General features: G+C 42.3%; 1 protein-coding gene across 9 annotated transcripts in view; it reads right to left on the bottom strand.

Annotated features, from left to right (window-relative positions):
• Positions 1 to 123: 123 nt before the first annotated feature.
• Atp8a1 (ATPase phospholipid transporting 8A1) overlaps positions 124 to 23,056 on the bottom strand; it is a 242,534-nt gene continuing 219,601 nt past the window's right edge. For all 9 annotated transcript variants that reach the window (XM_039092730.2, XM_063272922.1, XM_063272923.1 and 6 more), the window contains 4 exon segments: positions 13,153 to 13,241; positions 12,365 to 12,457; positions 5,951 to 6,042; positions 124 to 4,663 (listed from right to left, as the gene is read on the bottom strand). In XM_039092730.2, the coding sequence (XP_038948658.1) occupies positions 4,566 to 4,663; positions 5,951 to 6,042; positions 12,365 to 12,457; positions 13,153 to 13,241 (372 nt within the window). In that variant the 3' untranslated portion in view covers positions 124 to 4,565.

Genomic DNA, 23,056 nt, shown 5'->3' with positions numbered 1-23,056 from the left:
GTAAACAAAATGTTAAGATGCTATCAGATGGATAGGGCACCTTAGACTATGGTTACCCCTGTGGATTTGAACCTTTTATAAAGCAACGTAATTTCTAAAAGTAGCAGTCAAAACTTCAGCCAGTTCCTTTATGTAATGGTAAAGTTTATTTTCTCTTTTTAGTAACAATTAGAGGACAAAATGTTTAAAATTTGCAGTTTAAAACATGCACATTCACAAAAGGCTGATGACAGGGAACAGTGCATAGAAATGGATTTTACTCAACATTTGTAACTATGTAGAAAACACAGTGCATCAAACATCAGGATACACAGACCTGAGAGAACCACTCATGCAGTGCCACAATCTTTACAGCAGTTTTGGCAGGAATGGCTTTTCCACGGAGCTGAATGTCGATTTTATTTTTAAAGCAAACTGCGGCTTTTCACAGCTGCCTTCCAAGGCTGCCTTCTTACTCTAACGTCATACACTTGAGAAGGTGAGAAGTGAGCCCGAAGAGGCTACAGAGGGCACTGGCTACATTTATGGCTTCTAGTCTATGACTGGGAATCTCATCTCCACTGGAGCATACTTACCAAAGGAAAGTCGCTGTTAATTCAAAGTGAGCACACAGGCCAGTCCACCTTTCTTCCTACTTAAGGAAGATTTATTTGCTGAGAAGTTTTGTGAACTTTCTAAAGAGTTCTTGGAGGCAAGCTAAACAGAAGATTCAATTAAATACAAAGGATTCAGCTAAATTTGTTGAAACTTGTAAAACAACCCATTTATTTAAAAGAAAAAAAGTTGTGTGGAGGACCGATTAATGTGTCCACTGACGCTTCAATTCTACTTAGGCCGTGGCGAAGTTTCACAAGACAGAAATAAATATGAGGATTTACACAAAAGCCATGCATTTACCTGAATCATCTTAAATATTAATTCATGCAAACCATAAATCTATAAAAAAAAAAAACCTCACACACAGACACACACACACCAAAAAACTCAAACAGTTGTTCTCCTACAGAAAATAAATCAGTATGAAACACGAAGGGCATTTATTTCCTTTTCTTAAAATTTAACTTACATTCCACTTTAATAACTGTTGAAGGTTAATTAAAACACAGCAAAGTATAACTAAGTTTCACAAGTGTTTTATTTTAATGTGAGAAAAATCAGACTATGATATGTTTATGAAATAGTCCAGAAATACTCATTATTACAAAGCATTTAAGAGGCACAGAAGCCACAAGGTGTTATTGTAAGCCACGGACAGAGGAATCCTACACACTTGCTCACCATGGGGTGAATGAGTGGGGCATTTCTTTGATAAATTTTGTAGTTTAATTATAAGACCAGGAACCATCAACAACCAAACGTCTGATGAACAGGTAGCTTTCTAATAGTTACACACTGATTTAAAATGATGCCATCCGTGGCTTTCTGACTAGCATTTGTTTTCCGAAAGGGCATTTCTCAGTCACAGGTTATGAGTGTGGCGCTAAGTATAGAACAAATTAACCTGTGGACATCACACCAGCTATCTGGGACAGTGAACTGAAAAGTTAAAATATATCATTAAATGCTGAGACAACACGCAGGTTATTTCTAGAATCCAGTTTGCCTGTTGGAAAGGAAAAGGACTCCCTGACTCTTTAACGATAACACACTCCATGGCCCCCTTATTGACAGTCTCCCTTCACCGGCCGGGGTGAGAGAGAGAGCAATCCAGTAAGTTCTCCTGGCTGCGGATGCTGTTTCACAGGGAACACTGAGTGGGGTCCCAGCCAAGAGGCACATTTACTAGGTTAAGTGTCCTACGTTCCCCAGAACATTGCTTTCCTGCTAATACCTCCCCTAATAGAGCATCCTTCAGGTGTGAGACACCAGTGAATTGTGAGGTGTATATCTAACACACGGAGAAAGTCTGTGCTCTACGAGACTGTGCGATATCCCAACCCAGCGTGAATGATTCACCTCCCAGCTTTTCAATTCTAAAGTAAGGAGGTTTTCTGCTACAAATAGTATTTTCTGGATTGTATATGTTACAAAGCAGTCATGTCAGCATTTACCTGAGTCCCCTCCCTATTGGGGACTTTTAAATTGGAGTTATATGCTGTTTATTTCAGAAAACATAGGCTTAAAGTCACTTTGAGCGCAGCCATTCAAGTCCATGGTAAAACCATGTGCCTTTTCCCCAGCTGACAAAGTTTAGAAACTCGAGGATTAATGAACTTGCTGCAATAGCAAGACTCTATTTCAAGTTTTATCGAAATGGCCACTCCCTGTGCTCTCCCAAACTTAAGACCAGAGAGCCCAAGTTAATGCCTGTCATTCAAACACAGGATCCAGCGACAAAAGGCATAGAGAGTCTCATTTTCAGGGTATGATATATAACTGACTAACTGTGAGTGTCCTCATGAGGAAGAATTCCACCAAAATAATTCATGATTCAGGGTAAAAGGATGACTTTAGATTTCCATGCAGAGGTCAGAAAATCCCATTCTCATTTACGATGTTCTGATGTGAGGAATCTGGAGACAGATACCTCTGATAGCTGGAGCAGAGGGGAGCAAGCCTTTCTCGGATAACCTGCCATTTTGGGGGTTATGACCTCAATTGTCACCAGCAGGAGGCTGAGGAGAATCCATTCTCCAGATTCAGCTGGTAGACGGCTCAGTCTACAGCCTCACAATCTGGAAGATCAGCTTAGATTCTATGTGTGTGGTTCTGTTAGACATTTTGATTCTGTGTTGGCTGATCTAAGCTCTAATAAACAGGATAGTTTGAGATGTGAGTATGTCCACTCTGCTCCCTTTAGAATTATGTGAATTTTTAGAACCTCTTATTTCAGGGAATGCGGAGATGCATTGGTAACTAGCAACAGATTTAGAGAAGGAAGAGACACACAGTCTAATTTTAAATTCAGACCAAGAGAAAGGGAGGAAAACAATGAAATGATTTAGTGGGGTAACATGGAGAAACCCCCTTCTCAAGCTAGTCCTCGCACACATTTAAAGGTCTATTTTGCTGGTAATCCACATAAAGGCAAACAGGCGTTGGAGTAGAAGGCAGAAGAGTTTGTTTCAATCTCCGAAGTGTATCTGAAAACTAGATCTCCCCCCTTTATTTTTTATCTTTTAAGATGAAAAAAATACCATAAAAACTGTAGAAAACTGGGTGTGGTTTTTAAACAGCCCCTTCACCATTTACTGTTGGTAGCAAAATAGGCATTTTTTTTCCCAGGAGATTTCATGGAGATGCCAAACTAATCAGAGAGAACACATATTTGAAAATGTATCAGCGAACCCTACTCACGGTGAGAAGTATTCATTGACTGTAAGGTTTTAGGCTTGAGCAAATAGGTATGCCCTTAAAATGAGGGAAACGGGCTACGTATTTGTCTCGTGTCAATAAGCGGTATGCGACTTGCTTCGGGGGGTGTTGGCTGAGGGAACTGTGAAAGAATTTTCAGGTTTAAGCATGTGGGTAGTCACCATGAGACCGACTGTGCTACATATATCGTCTCCAGTGGGAGCGCACAGTGAGGAACAAACAGCACAGGACAAAAGCTGAGCCTATGTACATGACAAAAAGCCCATGCAAAGGTCTGTGGAAATCCCACATAAATATGTAAGGGCAATTTTCTTAGGAGGGGGAAAACTGAAGACCAAGCCACATCACTCAATACACAGCAGAAGCCAGATAGTTTTTAGGAACGTCTAAAGGAGTCTAAAGTTCATCAGAAATGACAGACAGTACAATTAGAAAAGAAAAAAATTAGTCAGTGTCAAAGCAACGGTTACACGGACACACGTCCCTCCGACTAGAACAAATGAAGAACACAAACGACAGGGAGACAGGGAAGCGGTTGTAAGGCCGAAGGTGCAACATCACAGATTTTAGTAGCAAACGCCTGGAAATGCTCAGATTTTTAAGTCGCACTCATGTTTGAAGAGTCAAGCATGCAGATCATACAGAGGTACTGTGAGGATACTTTCTTTTAAATTTCTGGGCAAATGACGACTGAATGAGAAACACAAACACTGGACGTCTTTGGCAAACATTTAGCAAGACACTCTTTGACACAAACATGTATTAATGCCTTGTTTAGAAGGGCTCAGTAGAGTGAACTGGCTTATTCCAGCATATCCTGTACTCTAAGTCTGGATATCGAGAGTCCTTCCCTTGACATCGTCTCTGAGCCGTTGTTGTTTCTTTTAAATGGTTGATTGACTGGTGGTTGATCCAATGAACAATAGTTACAGCCCCAGAGGGACGGCTTGTGAACACTGACCTGTCCCCATTTTGAGAAAGCACTCTGGCAAGAAACAAGGTAATTTCCAGTATTGGTTTACAAAGCCTCAGCAGGTACTTGAGGACATCCAAGGACGATGGTGTTACAGCAGTCACATAGCACTTATGTCCTTGAAATCCATCTGTGAGATGAGCTCAGATCCACCTTTTCTCTCCAGGGACCAGACTGGAATTGGTCAGCAGGTTGCAGTGATGACCTTAGACTGTGACAGCGCTCCTCAAAAAAAGAGACACAGCGGGGGGGGGGGGCGGTGGCTTAGGTCTGCCAATCACCACTCATCTGGCCTCTGTTTCGTGGTATCATAGGCTCTAATCACTTCAGACTGTGAGACGATGCCATTTTCATCTTGAGAGAAAGCATAGCCGTCTGTAAGCAATGAAAGAGCAGAAATCAGTTAATGAACTCACTGGAAATTACTGTCAGTTATAGTGTGCCACCATCTGCTGGGAGAGCTGATACATCCTTCCCACCCTCAGGAACAAGGAGCACTCATGTTTAACACCTGGAAAACACACAAGTTCAGCAGCAAAAAGGAAGAGTGGAAGGACCAGTGGCTGCCAGTGTGGATCCTCTAAATTCTACTTCCCATAACACGAGGCTGAAGCTGGAACATCTCCCTTGGGCCTCAGAACCACATAGCAAGTCCACTCCCTTAATGTTTGTTTCCTTGTGACTGGAAGGGCTCAGAATCTGATCACAGCATTGGATACGCTTTTTAGGCAGGTGCCAAGTGAGAAGTTTGGAATAGGTGAACAGAGGGATGTATTAATTAGCTTGGTTAAATTATTCTACCATGAGCACACACATGCAAACACCACCCTATTCTCCATAAATAGATACACGATCATTTGTTATTCTCTATAGATAGATACATGATCATAAGAGGAACACACAGAAATTGCCAGTGGTGGAAGAGAGGCCTGTTTTCTTTATGAGACATTCTCTTTGCCTCCCAGCGAGTGCACGCACGTGCACACACACGCATACACACACACACACGGCACTGATGTTTTATATGGTCAGAGAGAGTGTGGGGATAGGAGATGACCCTTAGGGGGATCACATCTTTGGAAAAGGCCCCTTGATATATAAAGTCCAAAAGCACTAAACATGGGCATATATAAAGGAAAGTAAATTACATGTGGAAACACAAAATAAAAGATATATTACTGACATCAATAAATTTACTCTAGGGCTGTATATATTATGTTCTCTTTCAGGTCCTTGAAATGTTAAGAGGGTGAGATACCTAATAACTTCTTCCAACTCTAAATATGCATAAATATTTTTGAAGGGGAAAATATACGCTTCTTTGCATTGCATGAAAGGACTCTGGCAGAGTTATGCAAGTCGAAAAGATAACAACACAGGCAGCTTTTAAGAGTTAAGATTTATCTTACTGTTTCTTTTTAAGATTTAAGGCTTCAAGGAATGAAAAGAGAGCAGCGTTTTAAAATTCATCATTAACTGGGAGATGGTGTAGCCCATGGGTTTGTTAACCAATCATTTGTTTTTTATATATCATGTTGCAAAATTTTAAAATCATGGATTTTAAATAGTTAGCTATATGGTACACATTGAACACACGGCTCTGCTGCGTGCTGGGATCCGCAGAGCACAGGGAGTTCATTTAGTCAAAAGTTTAGTACTTACGGAGCAGGTTCTGTTGTAAGGACTCAGAGCGGTACAGATTCACGTGGTTCTTCTTAAAGACATTTTTGAGCAGCTGTGCCCTCTCCGTGAGGCTGTGAAGTAGGCACAAAAGTGTGAGTGAGATACATTGTCAGCTCAGGGAGCCGCACTCTCAGGACGACCAGCAGAGCTAGACAGAACAAAAGCCGGAGAATCCGAGGTATGGACTTCTTTTTTTATTCTATTTCCCCAGACAGCAAATGAGATCGTAAGTGTTTAGACACTTTTGAAGCCTTTCCCTGCATGATAATCTAGGAAAAATAAGGTTTCTGTACCCAACACCGTTATACGTAAATCAAACGGATACAGAATCTGTTCACACAAGTAGTAACAAGTTATCAAATCACCTCTGGTCTTAAATTGCCTCCCTGTATGTATTGTAAATACAGAACTTTCAGGGTTTAAAAGCAGCTATCTTAGCCACACTGTATCTTGCTCACACTCTGACATATTCTGATATAAAATGAGAGTTTTAGTTAATACTAAAGAAATGAAAAAAAATACGAAAAATCTTAATCCTTTTTAATCAGAAAAATTCCATAATTCATAAATGCCTAGCCTGGCCTCCACAGAGCGGTCCACAGAATTAACCATCCTTTCCTCTGCTATGTGCAGTGCAGTGACTCACGACAGGAATCCAAACATTTGTTGGATGGAAGAATCTGAGCGAATCGGCCACATGCACACAGGCCTCCGCCTTCCCGATGATGCTGTCTCTCTAGCAGCTGATTTATACAATGCTTTTCCATTGCACAGAGCGGTCAGCATAGGTGCAGTGAAGGTGTCTGTGCTCTCAAGTGAGTAGCCCACGCAGGGGGCTTTTAACAACTGGAAGTGCATCAGCTGAAAACAATTCCCATCTTGTTCTTTCCCTCACTACACAAGCTCTAGTGAAGCTGCTGTAAATTATGCTAGTTCTGTGTTTTGCCATCTTATTTTGAAAGCCAGAAATGGAATTATCTTTATCATATACACAAACATAAAAAAGATCTTCCCCATTGTAGAAATGAATTACACGGACATTGAGGCAAAAACTGAAGGCAACTGTTTAGAAATGTTGACATTCGTATTAATCTCCCTCACATAGTTTTGAAGCCCAGGGACGCTAACTAGGACTTGCTAGACATATTTTATTGTCGCTGGGAATTAGCTTCATTAAAAAAAAAAGAAAACAAATTCATGGAAAAGTCCAGCATCAATCCAGTTAGTTGTAAACCATTTCTGCCACACACAAAGGGAAAGGGTCATCTCTGACGAGGTACTCCCCCTTTCCTCCTTTTCCGATCTACACTACAGCTTCTAGATGCTAAGGGCACTAAAATGGGCAATTCCTTTGTGGAGTTTGGGAGTGCAGGCATGGAGCATGGGGCAATCTAAGGATCACAGGGTTTCTGGCTAAGATCCTTATAGAAGGCTGGAGGAGAGGGAAGGAATATTCTGGCAGCTTCTTCCCCAAATTCTATTTCTAGGTTTCAGGGTGGCCTTCCAATACTTGAAGATGTCTAGGGATGGACTTTATCCTCTATAATTCAGCAACTGAAATACAAAGCATGGTGCTTTTTTCTGCTGTCTGTCCATCTGTCCGTCCGTCTGTCTGTCTATCTATCTATCTATCTATCTATCTATCTATCTATCTATCTATCAGCACTGAGACCTTCTTGGGGAAGAAGCACATCCATCAGGAAAGAGCATCGACCTTGAAGTCTGTTTTTGACTCCATTCTGAGTCTGCTACTTGTTAGATGGGTCACAACAGACAAACCTTCCTTGGTCATCTCACTTATAGTGGGAGGACAATGCATAACTCCCTGGCAAAGTGACTGACACTTAAGAAGCAGTCAACAAGTGCTGGTCTCTCCTACCCCTGTCCCCCAGACCCCAAGGATTTTATTAGAAAAGGTACTTTGTAAGGATCGGCCTCAGTTTGTGCTTAACCTTGGCTTGGTGTGAAAGAGCTACTCCTGCACTTGGGCTTAACTCTTGACGGCCTCACATCACCTTACGCTGAGAAAGCAAGTATCTTTTTGTTGCTGCCTTCTTTCCTTGGTGACTGTTTTCTGCTTTCATTCTCCTGTAGCAGAGTCCCCTACTCTGGAATATAAATGCCATCTGCAGCAGGGTGCGTCATAAATTAGAAGTGATGGTAAGCTGGATTTCTGTTCCTTATTCTACCCTTAGGAAATAATTTATCCTTTCAAAATTGATGCACTTTTATATCATCCATGTTTATGGGGACCAAGTTTACTATTGGGTCCCATTATAATATTTGGATAACATATTAAATAAGTATAGTAAAAGTTTAGAGTTTTTGTTGACGGATAGCTTTACTCAGCGTGACAGAAGAGAGAAGAAGGAACAAGATGTAGCTGCACTCGAACCACATCTATTACAATTCCTAGGGAGCAGTTTCTCTCAGTCTAGTAGGGCCTTTCATTTACATACCAAGATATGCAAATTCCAAGTCTGTTTAATGCAACCACACAGTAACTATCATTTAAACATTGTTGCTTTATTTCTAACTCAGGACAGCCTTGTAACTTAGGTATTTGCTGGAAGTGAATGAAAAGATACTGTGTTTAAATATAGTATTTCTTCTAGAAACACTGAAATATGTTACTGTTGGTAAAAACTCATATACAGTCAAAGAATGTGTTATTTTAAAGGAATTTTGGTCACTTTTGAAGGGTAGTAAAGTGGCATTTATTGGTTTGGTGAGCTGGTAAGTTTTTATCAACTTGACATAAACCTAGACATATACAAGAAGAGGGAATCTCAACTGAGGAACTGCTTCCAGCAGGCTGGCCTCTGGGCAACTCTGTGAGGGCATTTTCTTGATTGCTAATTAATGTGGGAGCGCTCAGCCTACTGTGGGCTCTGGGCCAAGGCTCACCTGTGTCATGGCATCCTGAGCTAGTGGGCCTCGACTCTGTACAAAAGAAGCTGAGAACAGAAACCAGTAAGTAACATTCTTCCCTGGTTTCTGCCTTCAGTCCCAGGCCTGGCTTCCCCGGATGATGGTAACCTGTAAACGAAGATAAACCCTTTCCTCCACAAGTAAACACATGTCTAGTCATGAATGGGTTAATGTACAACATGGCGAGATAGCAGTGTGGCTGAAAGAATGGGTCAACACCCTGATGGCCTAATCTCTGCCCAGGAGGAAGCAATCCTCCACCCCCTTTCACTGTAACGATAGGTCGAATGTTATTCACTAGTGCAGCTGTGCACACATACGTGTGCATGAACGTGACGAGGGATGGACGGTGTCTATGTTTTTGATCATCCTCTGCCTTCAATTTTTGAGACGGGGTCTGTCAGTCAACCAGAAGCTCACTGATTGGCAAGTGTCTGTCTCCACAGATGAGTCTCTGGCCTCGCAGTGCTGACTTTACAGGCATGCTCGGCCATGCCTGGATTTCAATGTGGGTTCAATAGACCTGAACGCAGGTGCTAAAGATGTCATAGAACTATCCTGCCAATGGATCTTCTTGGCCCCAGAACACCTTTCCTCTACGCTTCTTCATGTCCCATAGAGTATGTCTGCCATACTGACATAAATACCAGAGCGAAAGCTGGAACATAGATTTCGTTAGTTCTAGGACTATGCCGAAACTGCTTTCCATTAAGAAACAATACCAAGGGGGCTGGGGATTTAGCTCAGTGGCAGAGCGCTTACCTAGGAAGCGCAAGGCCCTGGGTTCGTCCCCAGCTCCGAAAAAAAGAACCAAAAAAAAAAGAAACAATACCAAGAGGCTCATGAGCATCCTGCTCCTCCACGACCAAATCATCCACATTCCCCAGGCTCTTCTGTATGCTCAGACTACGGGACGAGCAGTGGGAAAGTTGGTGAAGCCTGACCCAAAGACCCTGAGCTCAGATCTGTTAAAAAACAGATTAGCACGCTCTGACGGCTAATGTCTACAGTTGAGAATCAAACTGCAAGTCTCCTTACCATTACACATCACATATACTCCAGTCATAGCCAAGACTTGCTCTGTCCCCAACAAGGCCACAGTCTCTCCATAATCCCTTATCATCCCCCATCCCCAATATCTTGTTTGAGTGTTGCCTATTTAAATACTGTGAAGGGCGTGAGGCCATCAGGGGTCCTGCTTTATCACTTCCCACCTTATTCTTTACAGGCAAGGTTTTCACTAAATTTGGAAATAGGCTGACTTTAGTAAGCCCCAGCAATCCTCCAGCCTCCACCCCTCCAAAGTGCAGGGGTTGCAGGCAAGGGTGAGCACACCCAGCTTTTACATGGTGCCGGAGACTTGACCCCAGTCTTATGCTTGCACAGCAAATGCTTTTTTCCCCTAGGCTGTCTTCCAGCTCTGGTCTCTGCTTTGCCCTTCCCTGAGCTGATTTTTGACAGGAAGTTACCATGTTTTCCTTGATCACCAGTGGGCAGCACGAATGCAGGTATGTGCTGGGCCAGCGCTTGGCTTGTTGTAGTTAGTCAATTTACCTAACTCATTCCCGGTGGAAGGCTGAATAGATATTTCAAAGGGCAAATGAGGTGGGAAAACTGAGGGGAGAATGCCTGAAGTCTTTTTGACAGAGTGGTTCTATGGGGGTATAATCCATTTCTTTCTGGTTTACCTCCACCCATTGATTTTTTCAAACTCTATTTTATGTGTCCTGTGTCTTGTCTGCATGTATGCATGTGCACAACATACATGCTTGGTGCTGGTGGAAGTCAAAAGGGGGTGTCAGAGCTCCTGGAATTGGGTTTATTGACAGCTGTGAGCTGCCATGTGGGTGCCAGGTAGGTCCTGTACAAGAGTAACAAGTGCTCTTAACCCCTAAGCCCTCTTCCAGGTCCCACTGATTTACTCCTTACTTAATGGAAGGAGCTACACACATTGCAGATGCATAGGATGATAGGATGTGGAGACCGCATTCCAGTCCTTGTGACCATGTCAGTAACAGGCACATTATAAGGCTAATGCAGGCCTTGCCAACATACGTGCAAATGAGAACATACTTGAAGGACAGAAGCAGTGTCATCAGTGGCCTTTCTCTCCTAACTCATACTACACAGCTTTATTCAGTTTTATGAGCTAGAATGTTTCCTTACCCTTTGTATCACTGAAACAAAGAGAGAGACCAAAGACAGAAGGAATGTGGTCCCAGGTCGCAGAACAGGTGCTTTTTCTGTGATGAACCCTGTGATGCTCAATCATTCTTTGGAGCAGGACCTCTCAAATCAACTGGCCTAGGCTCAAGGCTGACAGTTTTCGGGATCCAATCTCTCTGAGCTCCCGTGCTTTTAGCTGGAGAGGAAATGTTGGCATCGTGCTGCTTGCTGTCTGGGTTCAGTGGGTCCGTGTACACAGATCACAAAGGAGGAGCCTGGAGGACCTGACCAGGTGCACTCGAGCTATGCTGGGGCCATTACACCCAAAACAGCACTCCCCAGCAGTGTGTCAGGGGCCGCAGCTTCAGCTCCACTCAGACATCAATCCCAGTCTGTCAAACTGAATAAAAATGCCAAAGCAAGACTAGGTGACATAGTGCTTGATTAAAAAAAAAAAAAATCTCCTGTGGGCTTCGGACAAAACCTCTGGGCCGGTTAGTAGGATGGGAGAAAAATCAAGTGAATTCCCAGCGCTTTCTGCATAGTTTCGTTTTTATTTTACATCGAGTGTCGTTGATTTTCTTTTAACAGTGCTTTGTGTAGTTAATGGATTTATTTGCCATCTAGCCTTGTGTGTTTGGAGGATGTGGTGGCAAGGGAAAAAGCCTGGAGAGTGGCACTCACTCTTGGGATGACCTGGATCTAGACTGGTTCCCAGAACACACTGAGATGAAAATGCAAATCATAATTCCGACTGCAGACCTTTAAAAATTACTGATACTCTTTCGAAATAAAAAATTCCTTTCCTTTAAAAATTTGCCATAAAATAATAAACACTTGTCACTGTGCCGCATATTTATAGTCTTGCTTTCAGCTCGTTACTTTGCCTTTAGAGACGAGGTCTTAGTAGGTAACTGAGGTTGGCCTGAAATTTCTCATGTAGCCAAGGCTGGCCTCGAACTTACGATTACTTACCTCAGCCACCTAATTGCTGTGACTAAAGGTCGATGCCTCTCTGTTTCCATTGCGTCACTCAAGCCTTACAGCCACGTTAAAGTAGGCATATGAGTCCCACTTTATTGATGAGAAAAATTGAGGCTCATTTCATTAAGAACTTGTCTAAGACAACACACTAATTATGATAGACCTGTCTTGAGATTTTTGTCTGATTACAAAAATCAAATGTCGCCCATCCCAAGTCAGATGATAAATACCTGCTTTTGGATTATTTTTCACCACCTATAAGAACAAAATGTAAAACTGTCCTTTGAAAGAGCATATTCCATCGCCTTTTACCTTTTGCCAAGTACGACTGCGCCTGGGTCTTGAGATTTTGCTTCGAGCTCCTGAACTTCATCCACCAATGTTTTAAAGGCTGTCCTCTTGATGCTGTGGGGAGAAAAGAATTTGCATGGACACTGTCCTACAAAGGACATGGACGGGGACCTGTGACTTACTGTCACGCCATCGGCAAGCATGGCTTCAACGAGGGACAAGCAGAGCTTTCACAAGCCTTAAAAAGCTAGGACACTTTTGCTTAGCAATACAGGGACAATAGTCTTAACAAATAATTGAGATTTATGATTCTAAAACACTAAACGAACACATCATTAACTTTGATAACTATGCTACAAGACAGCATCATTTAAAACGTAACTATTAAGAAAAATCATAAAGTTTTTGTTGCCTTTATATTTTATATATGTTTAGAACCAGGGAAGCAAGGGATTTCTTTTCATAACAACTAAAAACATGTCTGGAGGTAAAAATCTTCTTTTCTTTTCTGTTTTGAGGCCTTGCAAGTGATTTCTAAAAAAAAAAACCCAGATATTTTCTGATGTAATTTTCTCCAATCCAACCAAGGCGCCTCTCTTTGACGTCACCTGAACGCATCCACTTTCTTTCTCATTTTGCTTGTTAAACTAATTTAGTTTTCTCATTCTTGAGTCATGCCTTCCGTCTTTAAAATTAGTAAACACTACTGGTACCTACTTTGCAAAGTTTACGTGTTTGAGAACCACAGACCCCCAAGGGTTGGTGTGCATGCATGTTTTTGCCTATTTAGCCAAATATCTCATACTCACACTTTGTACAGCACATCCAGGAGCAAGGACGCCACGGGGATAGAGAGCAGGCCCACCCAGAAGACTCCAGAGCTGAAGAGCATGGCTGCCTGTGGACATCATCACAGACAGCTGTCACTTCCCATAGCTACAACATATGCCACTCACGCTTAGCTTAATTTAAGGAAGGAAGCTTCAATACTGTCTTATAAGGGGGGAAGACAATGCTCTGAATTCAGTCTTAAAATATTTGTAATTTAAAGCCATATTTGTCATGAAATGCCTTTACACACCCTTTTCCTCTCAAGGAGCTGATGGAGAAGGTTTAATCACGCATCAAATCTTTTCATATATATATATATATATACACATGTATATACACATACAATATATGGATTTAAAAATTATTGTGCTTGATGGCATGAAATGTAAATTTTGACCTTTTCTAATAGAGTATCATTATCAATCTAGAAATCAAATACGCTCTTGATTTAAATGAAATCAAATGCATATAAGATAATTCATATTTAGAAACAAGATTTACCAATTCTGGCACATGAATATTGACTTTATACTTATCACATTGCAAGCCATTAAAAAAATCATCCAGATATATTATGACTATGGTGCAATCAAATTAAAATATCTATGAAAATAACAACTTGATTATTTTGGGCGAGTGGATAGACATAATCTCATTTTGGCTCAATGATTTACATAAATTTTATCAGTGCACATCTATTTTTGCTAAAGTCAACCCAAATGTCTAGTATGTGAAACTCAAATAAAGGTATACTAAAATCAACTTTAATTATCCCATCGTATTAAATCTTAAGTTGTGTATCGGAGCCTGTCAGATTATAAGCAAAAATAGTTCTGTGATTTAAAAAAAGTAATAAATTCTATTAGTTGTTTGGGATTAAAATAAAATATCATTGTTTAAAAAGAACTGGGTTGCACAATAAAAGATATACACAGCGCCCTTTTGTCTGTAAATATACTATTATACTACAGTGCAAAGCTGTCAGCTAACACACACTTACATCCTGCTACAAATCACACAGGCAGGGCTGGGGTTTTATTTGTTTTTTAAACTTGGATTCAGTAATAAAAATGATCTAGCATTTAATTCTAGCTACAGTAACAATTATTCTCAGTTGTAGTCAGTCGATCCTCATCATACAGGAAGATAATTACTTTTAAATTATGATTTGGGCCCCCTCTTCATTTTGACTCTCAAACAGGTACCAGGAAGTACTCCCATTTTACCCTGCAGGAACACAGGCTACTGATATGGACGTTTTTCTCCCTCCCCCCAGTACAGGGCTGACATCCCTTGTCCATTTAAAATAAAATCATGTCATCATTAAAAACAAACAAAACAAAACTCAGAAAATAAAATCTGCTGCATGGGTTCTGAAGAACTGCACCCATATTCTAGACATCAACTAGTGAAAAATATGCCCATAAAAGTCACTTTATTTAATAAGCAAAACATGATCTGGGACACGTTTGTTGACATCCTCAATAGTGAAAGCCAACCGTAACTATGTAACAGGAAATGTCTATCCGCTCCCAGGCCTTTGTTTCCATTCAAGGACGCTTTCTAGGAAGGTAACAGTTATTAGAAAACAAAGCAAAACAAAACAAAACAAAACAAAAAACCCTAAACAAAACCAAAACCCTTTCATATCTATTTCTTTCTGGGGAAAAGGGTAAGATGAGATGCTAAGTCATATAGACGAAAACACGTCTTCCTGGCTTACTTTTAATGTATTTTAATGTTGAGGGCAAGAGAAGAAAGACTTCTTCTTGCCTTTGGCCACCGCGTATTAACCTAGAGTTAAACGTCTAGGCAGACTAGAAAAACTTGGATCCCGCAGGCTGCTAATTCTGACCATTGTCATGCTAATGACGGAGGGGGTAACTACAGCCTACTATTCAGCCACTGGCCTTTGGCTTTACAAACGAACAACAGGAATTGAAGGGGGGGAAACTTTTTCTGAGTCATATCTGAAAGCCTGTCAGATTTTTTTCTTTTGCAGCGTTAATCCAAACCTAAAAAGATTTAAAGCCGACGTCCCATTTAAGACAGAGAGTCTCTTTGTATTTTTTTTTTTTTTTTTTGGATGAAGAGGAGGGGAAAAAAAATTAAATCCACAGAGGTATTTCCTTCCTTTCTGTACAAGAAAGCTCCTTTCCCTCTGTGGAAGCCAGTTTGTCTCTAACTTTTCACATTTCCCTACTTGCAGGCAGGTCAGCTGGGAAAAGGCCAGCCGTGCGCAGACAATGGCGCTTATGGGAGCTGCTGTTCAGGGTTGGTCTGGGGCTCCCCCTTAGAGGGGTTAGCAAATGGTCCTGAACGTGGGAGACTGGGGGGCAGTGCCAAGTGTCCCTTGTCCTCTTCCAGGTCTTGTGAAACCAAATGGAATTTGCCACAGAAGTGGAGGGGTTTCAGAAGGGGGTCTAAACGCTTAGGGCCTTGTGGTTGGTACACTGCAGGCCTGCTTGTGCCCTGCCTGGGGAACAAGTAACCATTTGTCTCTGCTGAGGCCCCAAGATCCAGGTGGGAGCTCTAGGGCTTCAAAATAAACCAGGGCTAACTCTAATGGAACATACAAGCCAGCCAGGGGAAACGCTCAGATTTTCACATAAACTTGCAGAAGAGTACTTGAAAAAAAGTCAGCTTATTGTGCAACTGGCCCAGAGGAGACACAAGACCAGGAACGCCAGCATTTCCACACAAGAGAGACGGTCTTCACAATCAGCCTGCCCAAGTTCAACCGGACAGAGGGAAGGGAACTCAAATTTGCTGCCTGCCGGTCAACCTTTGGCCGCAAGGTTCTTGTTGGTCTCAGACTTTGCCACTAGAAAGGTTGGGAAGGCACTCTTACTTGCTCTGACTCTCCATTACCTACAAATGGCTCTCAAAAGAAAAAAGAACCCCAGGCAGAGCAGGCCTGGTGCCCCGCAGCCTTTGACTTGGTCTGCCAGCACCCATGACAGCCACCAGGACTCCATGGAGAGTAACTTTTCAGTCTGACTCCTCAGCTACCAAGTGGGTTTAGGAACTAAACTCCATAGTGCAGCACGGCCGCATTCATAATTATTGATGTGTTCTCCTAGCTTTATCTTAAATTTTGGAATTCTTTAGTGGACTGTCATCTCCATGTGTCCCATGAGCTTTAAGGATGGGAGGTTTTCTCTTATCAAGTTAAGTACAAATCAGTCCATAAATTTTATGTGTTTGATCGCTTTATACATAGATATGCTTGTCTTAGGTGATATTTTCCGATGTCAACATACAGTATAGGTCAATGTAAACTGATCACTAATAAAGTCTCAGGCTTACAGATTTGCTAACAGGAGGGGGCTTTGTTAAGTATACCAGTCTTACATAAATTTGCTCACATGAAATGGAGAATATATATCAATCTTATAGTGGAGTTATTAAGAAAACAGTGCTTCAAAACTTGGTGACTTTCTTTTCTTTCTTCCTTCCTTTCTTTTTTTAAAGAAAAGGTTTTTGCTACGTAGCCCAGGCTAGCTTTAAACTTGAACATGAGCTATCTGCTTCTGCCTCCTGAGGGCGAGGGTTATAGGCACATGGCACCATGTCTGGCTTAAAGCTTAGGCAGACAGTTTCTTCTTTCTTTCCTTCTTCTCTTTCTTTGTTCTTCTGCCTCATTCCCTTTTGTGTAAGAGAAAGTGATACAAATTCAAAGGAGCTACAAGCTAATGTGAACAAAAACTGGCAATGTGAAAACTCTCAAGGAAGAGGCCTGGAGAATATTCTAAAGTGGATAGACCATTCGTGTACTGTGTGGGAGGCCACAGCACTCCAATAAAATCAAAAGAACAAACCCACAAAACCCAAGAAGTGATACTGTCTAGATAAGGCTTTATACAAGTGTTTCCATATTTAAAAATATCGAGGGGAGAAAAAAATCTCCAAAATTCGATATGCAGAACTTCCACATGTTCAAGGGAAATGAGTGAAAAGGGTAAGCACGCTTAGGGTGAGTCTCAAATGCATGTGATTCTGTGCTAGTCTCATAAAGAGAACCCACTTGTCTTCCCATGAGTAGACCACAATAGACAGGCAAGACCAGGCCTTTTGTTCTCAAAAGCTGTAGCAAGCTATCAATGACAACTATTCTCTACAGTTATAAAAACAAACAAACAAACAAACAAACAAACAATCAAACTACATTAAATCAAATTTTAAAACATGTACCATCACAGTTGTGGGGTGTGGAGAGCTGTGATCAACAGACACTTGTAAAAATTCATAGATTCCCCTTGGAATGCATTAGCCTTTGGGAGAGAGGTGGGGGACACAATCAGTCACTCCTATTAACTTGATCATTTAGTTTCGGTACTGTCAAATTCTACCCAGCTTCTGTGTGTCGTGAATATGCCTTGTGATCACCAGTCCTACAAGGCTCCAGGGTCCCAGGGATGGTGAAGTGACCACCGCCTCTCAGACAAGCGCGTGGCAGCTTAAGCAAGATGTGGAGAGGATGGAATAAAGAGCCCACCGAGCAGTTGGGTTTTAGTCAGTGTAATGATGAACCTTAGAATTCTTTTTCAGGGTAACGGAATATCGATATTTGCCGTAAATAGCAACAGTTAACCGGATAACCTGCAGTTGGTTGAATAAATGCCTGTGCATGGGTGGGAATATTATTTAAGTTCTTCAAGATCCTGTCCACAGAATGTCATGAGTAGAAAGCTGATTGTTTGGAGGCCCTGAGTAGAGAGGAAGGTAAGGGTGACTATTGTACTTTATGGACATCTTGTCATGGTGGTCATTGTTGTGGCTCTTGAGTGTCACAGCTAGGTGGGATACTGGCTACTTCCCTTCCTTGGCAGCTTATATAGTTCCTTCTGGTATTAAAAAAGCTAATCCTCGGGGAGGAAGCTTCCAGGTTGGATCCAGCTTGGATCCTTCTGTGTCTGAAGTATATGGTATCATCAGCAATAAGGATTTACCTTCAACAACTAGGAGGAAACCAAAGGAAAGACCAATAGCCTGTAATGTTTTGGTAGCTTCTTGGATTCCCCTGACCAACAACTCACAAGGGGGGGGGGTCAACTCAAGTGGCATAACGTCATTTAAACCACACACACACACACACACACACACACACACACACACACACACACACACACACACACACACACACTTACAGTAGGAGGCACAAAGGCTCTTGTGCTTACTGCTAACTTAGAACTAGGGAACCGGGACTAGTAACCACAAGAGGATGTTCCTTCAAGGAGAGGGATGCATAACTTGTTATCCAATGAGAAGGCTGGGAGCTGACATGGTTAACAGCCTGGTGATCTTTGTGCTATCGGTGTGGCCAGAGACCACATCTGATTCTCCCTCAGACCCTTCCAGTAAGCTTGTTTTCCTTGACAATATGTAGAGCCCATCTTTATGGGAGGTGTCACATCCACTATTTCCTTAGCCTACTTTGTGCTTTGTTGTGCACATGGGGTCGAGTTAATTACCACCAGGATAGTTTTCACCAAACTGTGCTATGCTTAAATATGTGCGAAATAAACTATGCAGGGCCAGATTCCCAAAGTTTGAAACAACACAGGCTCCTTAATCGTGTTGAAGCGAACTGTCTTTTGCTTCCCTGGGATGGTTACTCTGCTGGTGGCGATAGTCAGAGACCCCTGCAACTGGTAGCTGGTGGTGTTGGGTGGGCTCTATAGATCGACCCCATCCACAGACTTCTGTCAGTTCCACAGCACTGAGCACCCCGCAGGTGTTCTACCATGTTTTAAGCTTATTTAATCTCCTTTCCCCTCTAGATGATAAGCTTTGAGGCAAACCCTTTCTTCTCAGAGGAGTATCCCACTGGAACCAGAAGAGTGCTTTTCCCTGAATCTGTTAACTGAATAAACTGGAAAGCAAGTCACTGACTCTAAGCTTAAGTTATTAATAAGTTTTCACTAAGAATTTTCTATTTTTAAAGCAAAAGCCATCAGTTTTCACTGTTAGAAGTAGCACTCGAGATATAAATAGTGATTATTTTAATACTTTTGCCAAGTCTTTTGGGTTTGTTCTTTTTCCATACAGAGGGAAATTTTCTTAGGTTAGATTGCAATCTCAGAAAAGATGTGTTTTTCTTTCTTTGTTAAAAAATAGTTTTTTAAAAAATTATTTCTATTTATGTGTATATGTGTCTATGTAAGTACACGTCATGTGTGTACAGGTGCCTACAGAGGCTGGAAGAGGGCATCTGATCTATAGCTGGAGTTAAGCTGATGCTTGCGAACCATGTGGACACTGGGAACTAAGTCCAGGTTCTCTAGAAGAGCAATCATGGCTGCTTTCCTCCGCCCCTAACCTATAAACTAAAACAAAAGGTTTAACTGTGTTCATTCACAACTTCACTCTACACCCTCATCCTCATTGGCATGGTGAGTGGAGTCTTCTGGTTTTCTTGTATCTTTGAAGACTTGGGGCTTTTTGCAGGGAGGGAACACGTTAGAGAAGACCATCAGCAAGTTGATTCGGGTAATCCAGACCCAGGAGGTTAACTGCTTTCTGGCTAAGTTTAGCTTTCCACACTCAGAGGGGTTTGTTCTGTGAGGAGCAGTCGAACTCTCAGCGCCCCCCTCCTTTTAAGTTTATGTTGGGAGCCTGCTGTTCCTCTCCTCTCTTTCCCATGTGTCTGCTAATCTCGTCAGGAAGCACCATCCTCAGGAAATAATCATTAAAACAACAAAACCCCAAAACTATTTCAGTGGCTGGCTTCAAATTGCAGGTATTATGTCTTTTCGCATGAGACGACTTGGCTCTTCTTCCTATGTGGCTTCTCCTTTTCTGCCCATAGTAGCAGTTGCATATTTCTTTGGAAAAAATAGACTGTGTGTGTGGCCACATTCCAATTTCAATCCATCCCACCCAACCTCAGTCACCCATGGGGTCTTTCCTGCTGGAGATTCCTCTCTCGGCCACTCACCGCCAGTGGCCGGAAGGATCTGCTTCAACAAACCCGAGACAAAACTATTCTTTGCTACCCTGGGAGCTGAGATATACAACCGTAACATCCATATTGTGTTTTACAGTCTAACATAAATTCTGTATACGCAGGATGCTATCATGGCGGCTGCCTCAGATGCTGGGAAGCTTCTATCAGCATCCGACCATCAAGAGCTATCAGACAGCGAAGAGCTGGGCTTCGAATCTGCACCGTGATGACCGGCTGTGAAACACCATGGTGGGTCATGAGTCCCAGACAATGGCACTCAGTGGAGAGTGTGACACTTTGCACTTTAACTAGAAGTGAACGCCAAGCTACCATGAACCTCCACTTAGAGATGTGAAATTCACGGAGACTGCTGACTTGGGGAATCTGGCTGAAATCTTCCTTCTGAGAAAATCTAAAGATGGGAAGGAAAAGATGCCTCCTCTGTGCTCTGGCCCCTATCATCAAGCAATGTCTTCTGATGCTGTTTTATTTCTGCTGGAATGAATGCTCTCAAGTCTTTAATTACATTACAGGACATATAAAACAGGTTTTTCTGTGACTTAGGAACTACTAACATTTATTTCTCCATTCCTTTGATCCAAATCTGTTTTCTATGGCTTCTGGTACTCTCTGGCATACTGTGTAACCCATTGGCAGAGCCATTTGCCATGGTTTAAAGACATGAGTGCTAATGGTATTCAAGGAACTTCTGTGGCCTGGTTTGTCCTTCACCATCCAGTTTGGGCTTCACAGGGTCTCTCTACCTTAACAGCACGGAGCCCTGTATTTGCAGAGGTGTTCTATCCTAAGAGACCTCTTTCTTCTCTGTCCTGGGGATGCCCAGCATCTGGGCACTGAAGCTGACAGCGGAACTCAGCAGCCTTCTACAACAATAGCTGGGGACAAGCGCTCCCTCCTCTGCTCGTGCTATTAGCAGATGTATGGGGTTCTCTGCCCATTTATCCCACACACTAGAACGTACCTGTTGGTGAACTCTGGGTCTCGTATAGCCAGTCTAGGACCTGGCACGCAGGCACTCCATAAATCCTGGCGGAGCTGAGCTGAATTGGGCTCTTGTGTAAGATGAATTATTACTTCCCCATAAAAATAGACAGGGCTGAACATCCAGAAAATAAGGAGAAGGGTGTTTTGGATAAACCCCAATATGTTTGCAATTATTTCCAGCAGCTCTTGATGACTCAGAGGAGGGGAAAAACCTTTTGCTGCTAGGGTAACCACAAACAAACAAACAAACAAACAGACAGACAGACAAATATCGTAGAAAATATGTAGACATCAGCACACAGAATGTCCACTTCTATTCCGTGGACAATCCTAGAAGTGGTGAGGGGCTGGAAAGGGTAAGATTCCCGTGTGGAAGCTACAATGCCCTGAAGAAGCTCTCACGTCTCCTCTGTCTCAATAGAGCAGGTGACGTAAATAAACCAGAAAGGAGTCGTCCAGAGAAAAGGAGGTCCCAGCAGTGAAGCCTAGCGATGCAGCCCTGTACTCTGAAGGTGCCATGAAGGAGTGGTCTTCCGAGATGGCACAGAGAATGCTGGGAACTGTGTCACTCTGAAGGGCTGTTTTCTAGGACTACAGTTCCCAGCAGAGTAAAAATAATTAGGAACAGAGTCGTACTTTTATTTTGATTTTCCTTATTATGCTATTTTTAAAAATGTAAAAACAATATAAAATGGGAATGGAGTTGGTAACAAAATATTTTGATTATGAGAAAATACAGATTGAAGGTCTTATGCTGTTACTGGGTCAACTGTGTAAGAAAGGGCTCATTATCTCAAATCTCAATATTTTTACTCTCTAAACAGAAAGGCCTTAGACCAGAGATGTCCTCTCTTCCTTGATCCTGAGATGTTCTTTTTCATAGAAAAGGTACCCAGATTTCAGCCAACTGTCTCATGCTCTAAAACACCTCCCTGAGCATATATTCTATCCTGTCCTGACGCTCTTTTCTTCCCGTGACACGATGACCTACAGAGGTAACTGACACATTATGTCCCTTCCTAACCCCATTACAGAAGGGACACAGAGGACACTGCCCTAAAGAGAATCTATAGCTCAGCCACAGGCTGCACTTTCCACCCTTGCTCAGTTATCTGGCGGACCCCATCCGGCTCGCAGCTATGATGTCACGTCTTGTGTCACCAGCAAGGAGAACACCTATGGGCAAGGACCAGCTCTGTTCTCTGCTTCCCAAGACAGGGCCTGGGGTGAAACACTTGCTCTGCATTTGAGGGAAAGACGCCACAAATAGGAAAAAAACACCACCGCATCTGTTCATGGCTGTAAGGAGGGTGACCACTTTAAAGTACATGGTGAGGACCCGAATCGGGGTGATATTTGCTGCGCTTATGTCTCCCGCTTTAGCATGTCTAGACGTGTGCGCCTCTCTCAACAAGGGCTTCCAAGTGGCAACCTCCACTTGCCTCACTTACTGTCAGGGTCACGGGGACTGTGACCAACGGCATGTTTTTTTGGATGGGTTAGCGATTGTCTTTGGCTCACTGAGGAACATCTGATGAAGTTTAAACTAGTGGTTCCCTCCAGGATACTTGGCTTAACACGGTAATCTCAGATAAAACAAAACAAAAAACCAAAAACCCCTGCCCCTCCTTGGGAGCCCTAGCCTTACAGCCAATAAGTTATTATGTTGCTGTCTAGTAATTAAGAGCTGATAGGTGGATAAGGACTATTTTAAGCAGGAAATTCCTCATATGATGTGTGATTTATGGTGTTGGAAATAGGCAAGAGCACAGTTTAGGAAAAATCTTATCAATGCTGTAGTTCACGAATGTCTTTCCTCAGGGGTGACACCAAAGGGCCCAACAAAAATTTTTACTGTTTTTTCAGACGGACTTTACAAACCTCAATCAAGAGATCTGAAATTCTGTAAAACACATGCTCTTTCCTTA

The sequence above is a fragment of the Rattus norvegicus genome, chromosome 14, assembly GCF_036323735.1.
Source record: "Rattus norvegicus strain BN/NHsdMcwi chromosome 14, GRCr8, whole genome shotgun sequence".
NCBI lineage: Eukaryota > Metazoa > Chordata > Mammalia > Rodentia > Muridae > Rattus > Rattus norvegicus.
Note: the sequence above shows the minus strand (reverse complement) of the source record. Positions and strands in the feature narration are given on the sequence as shown.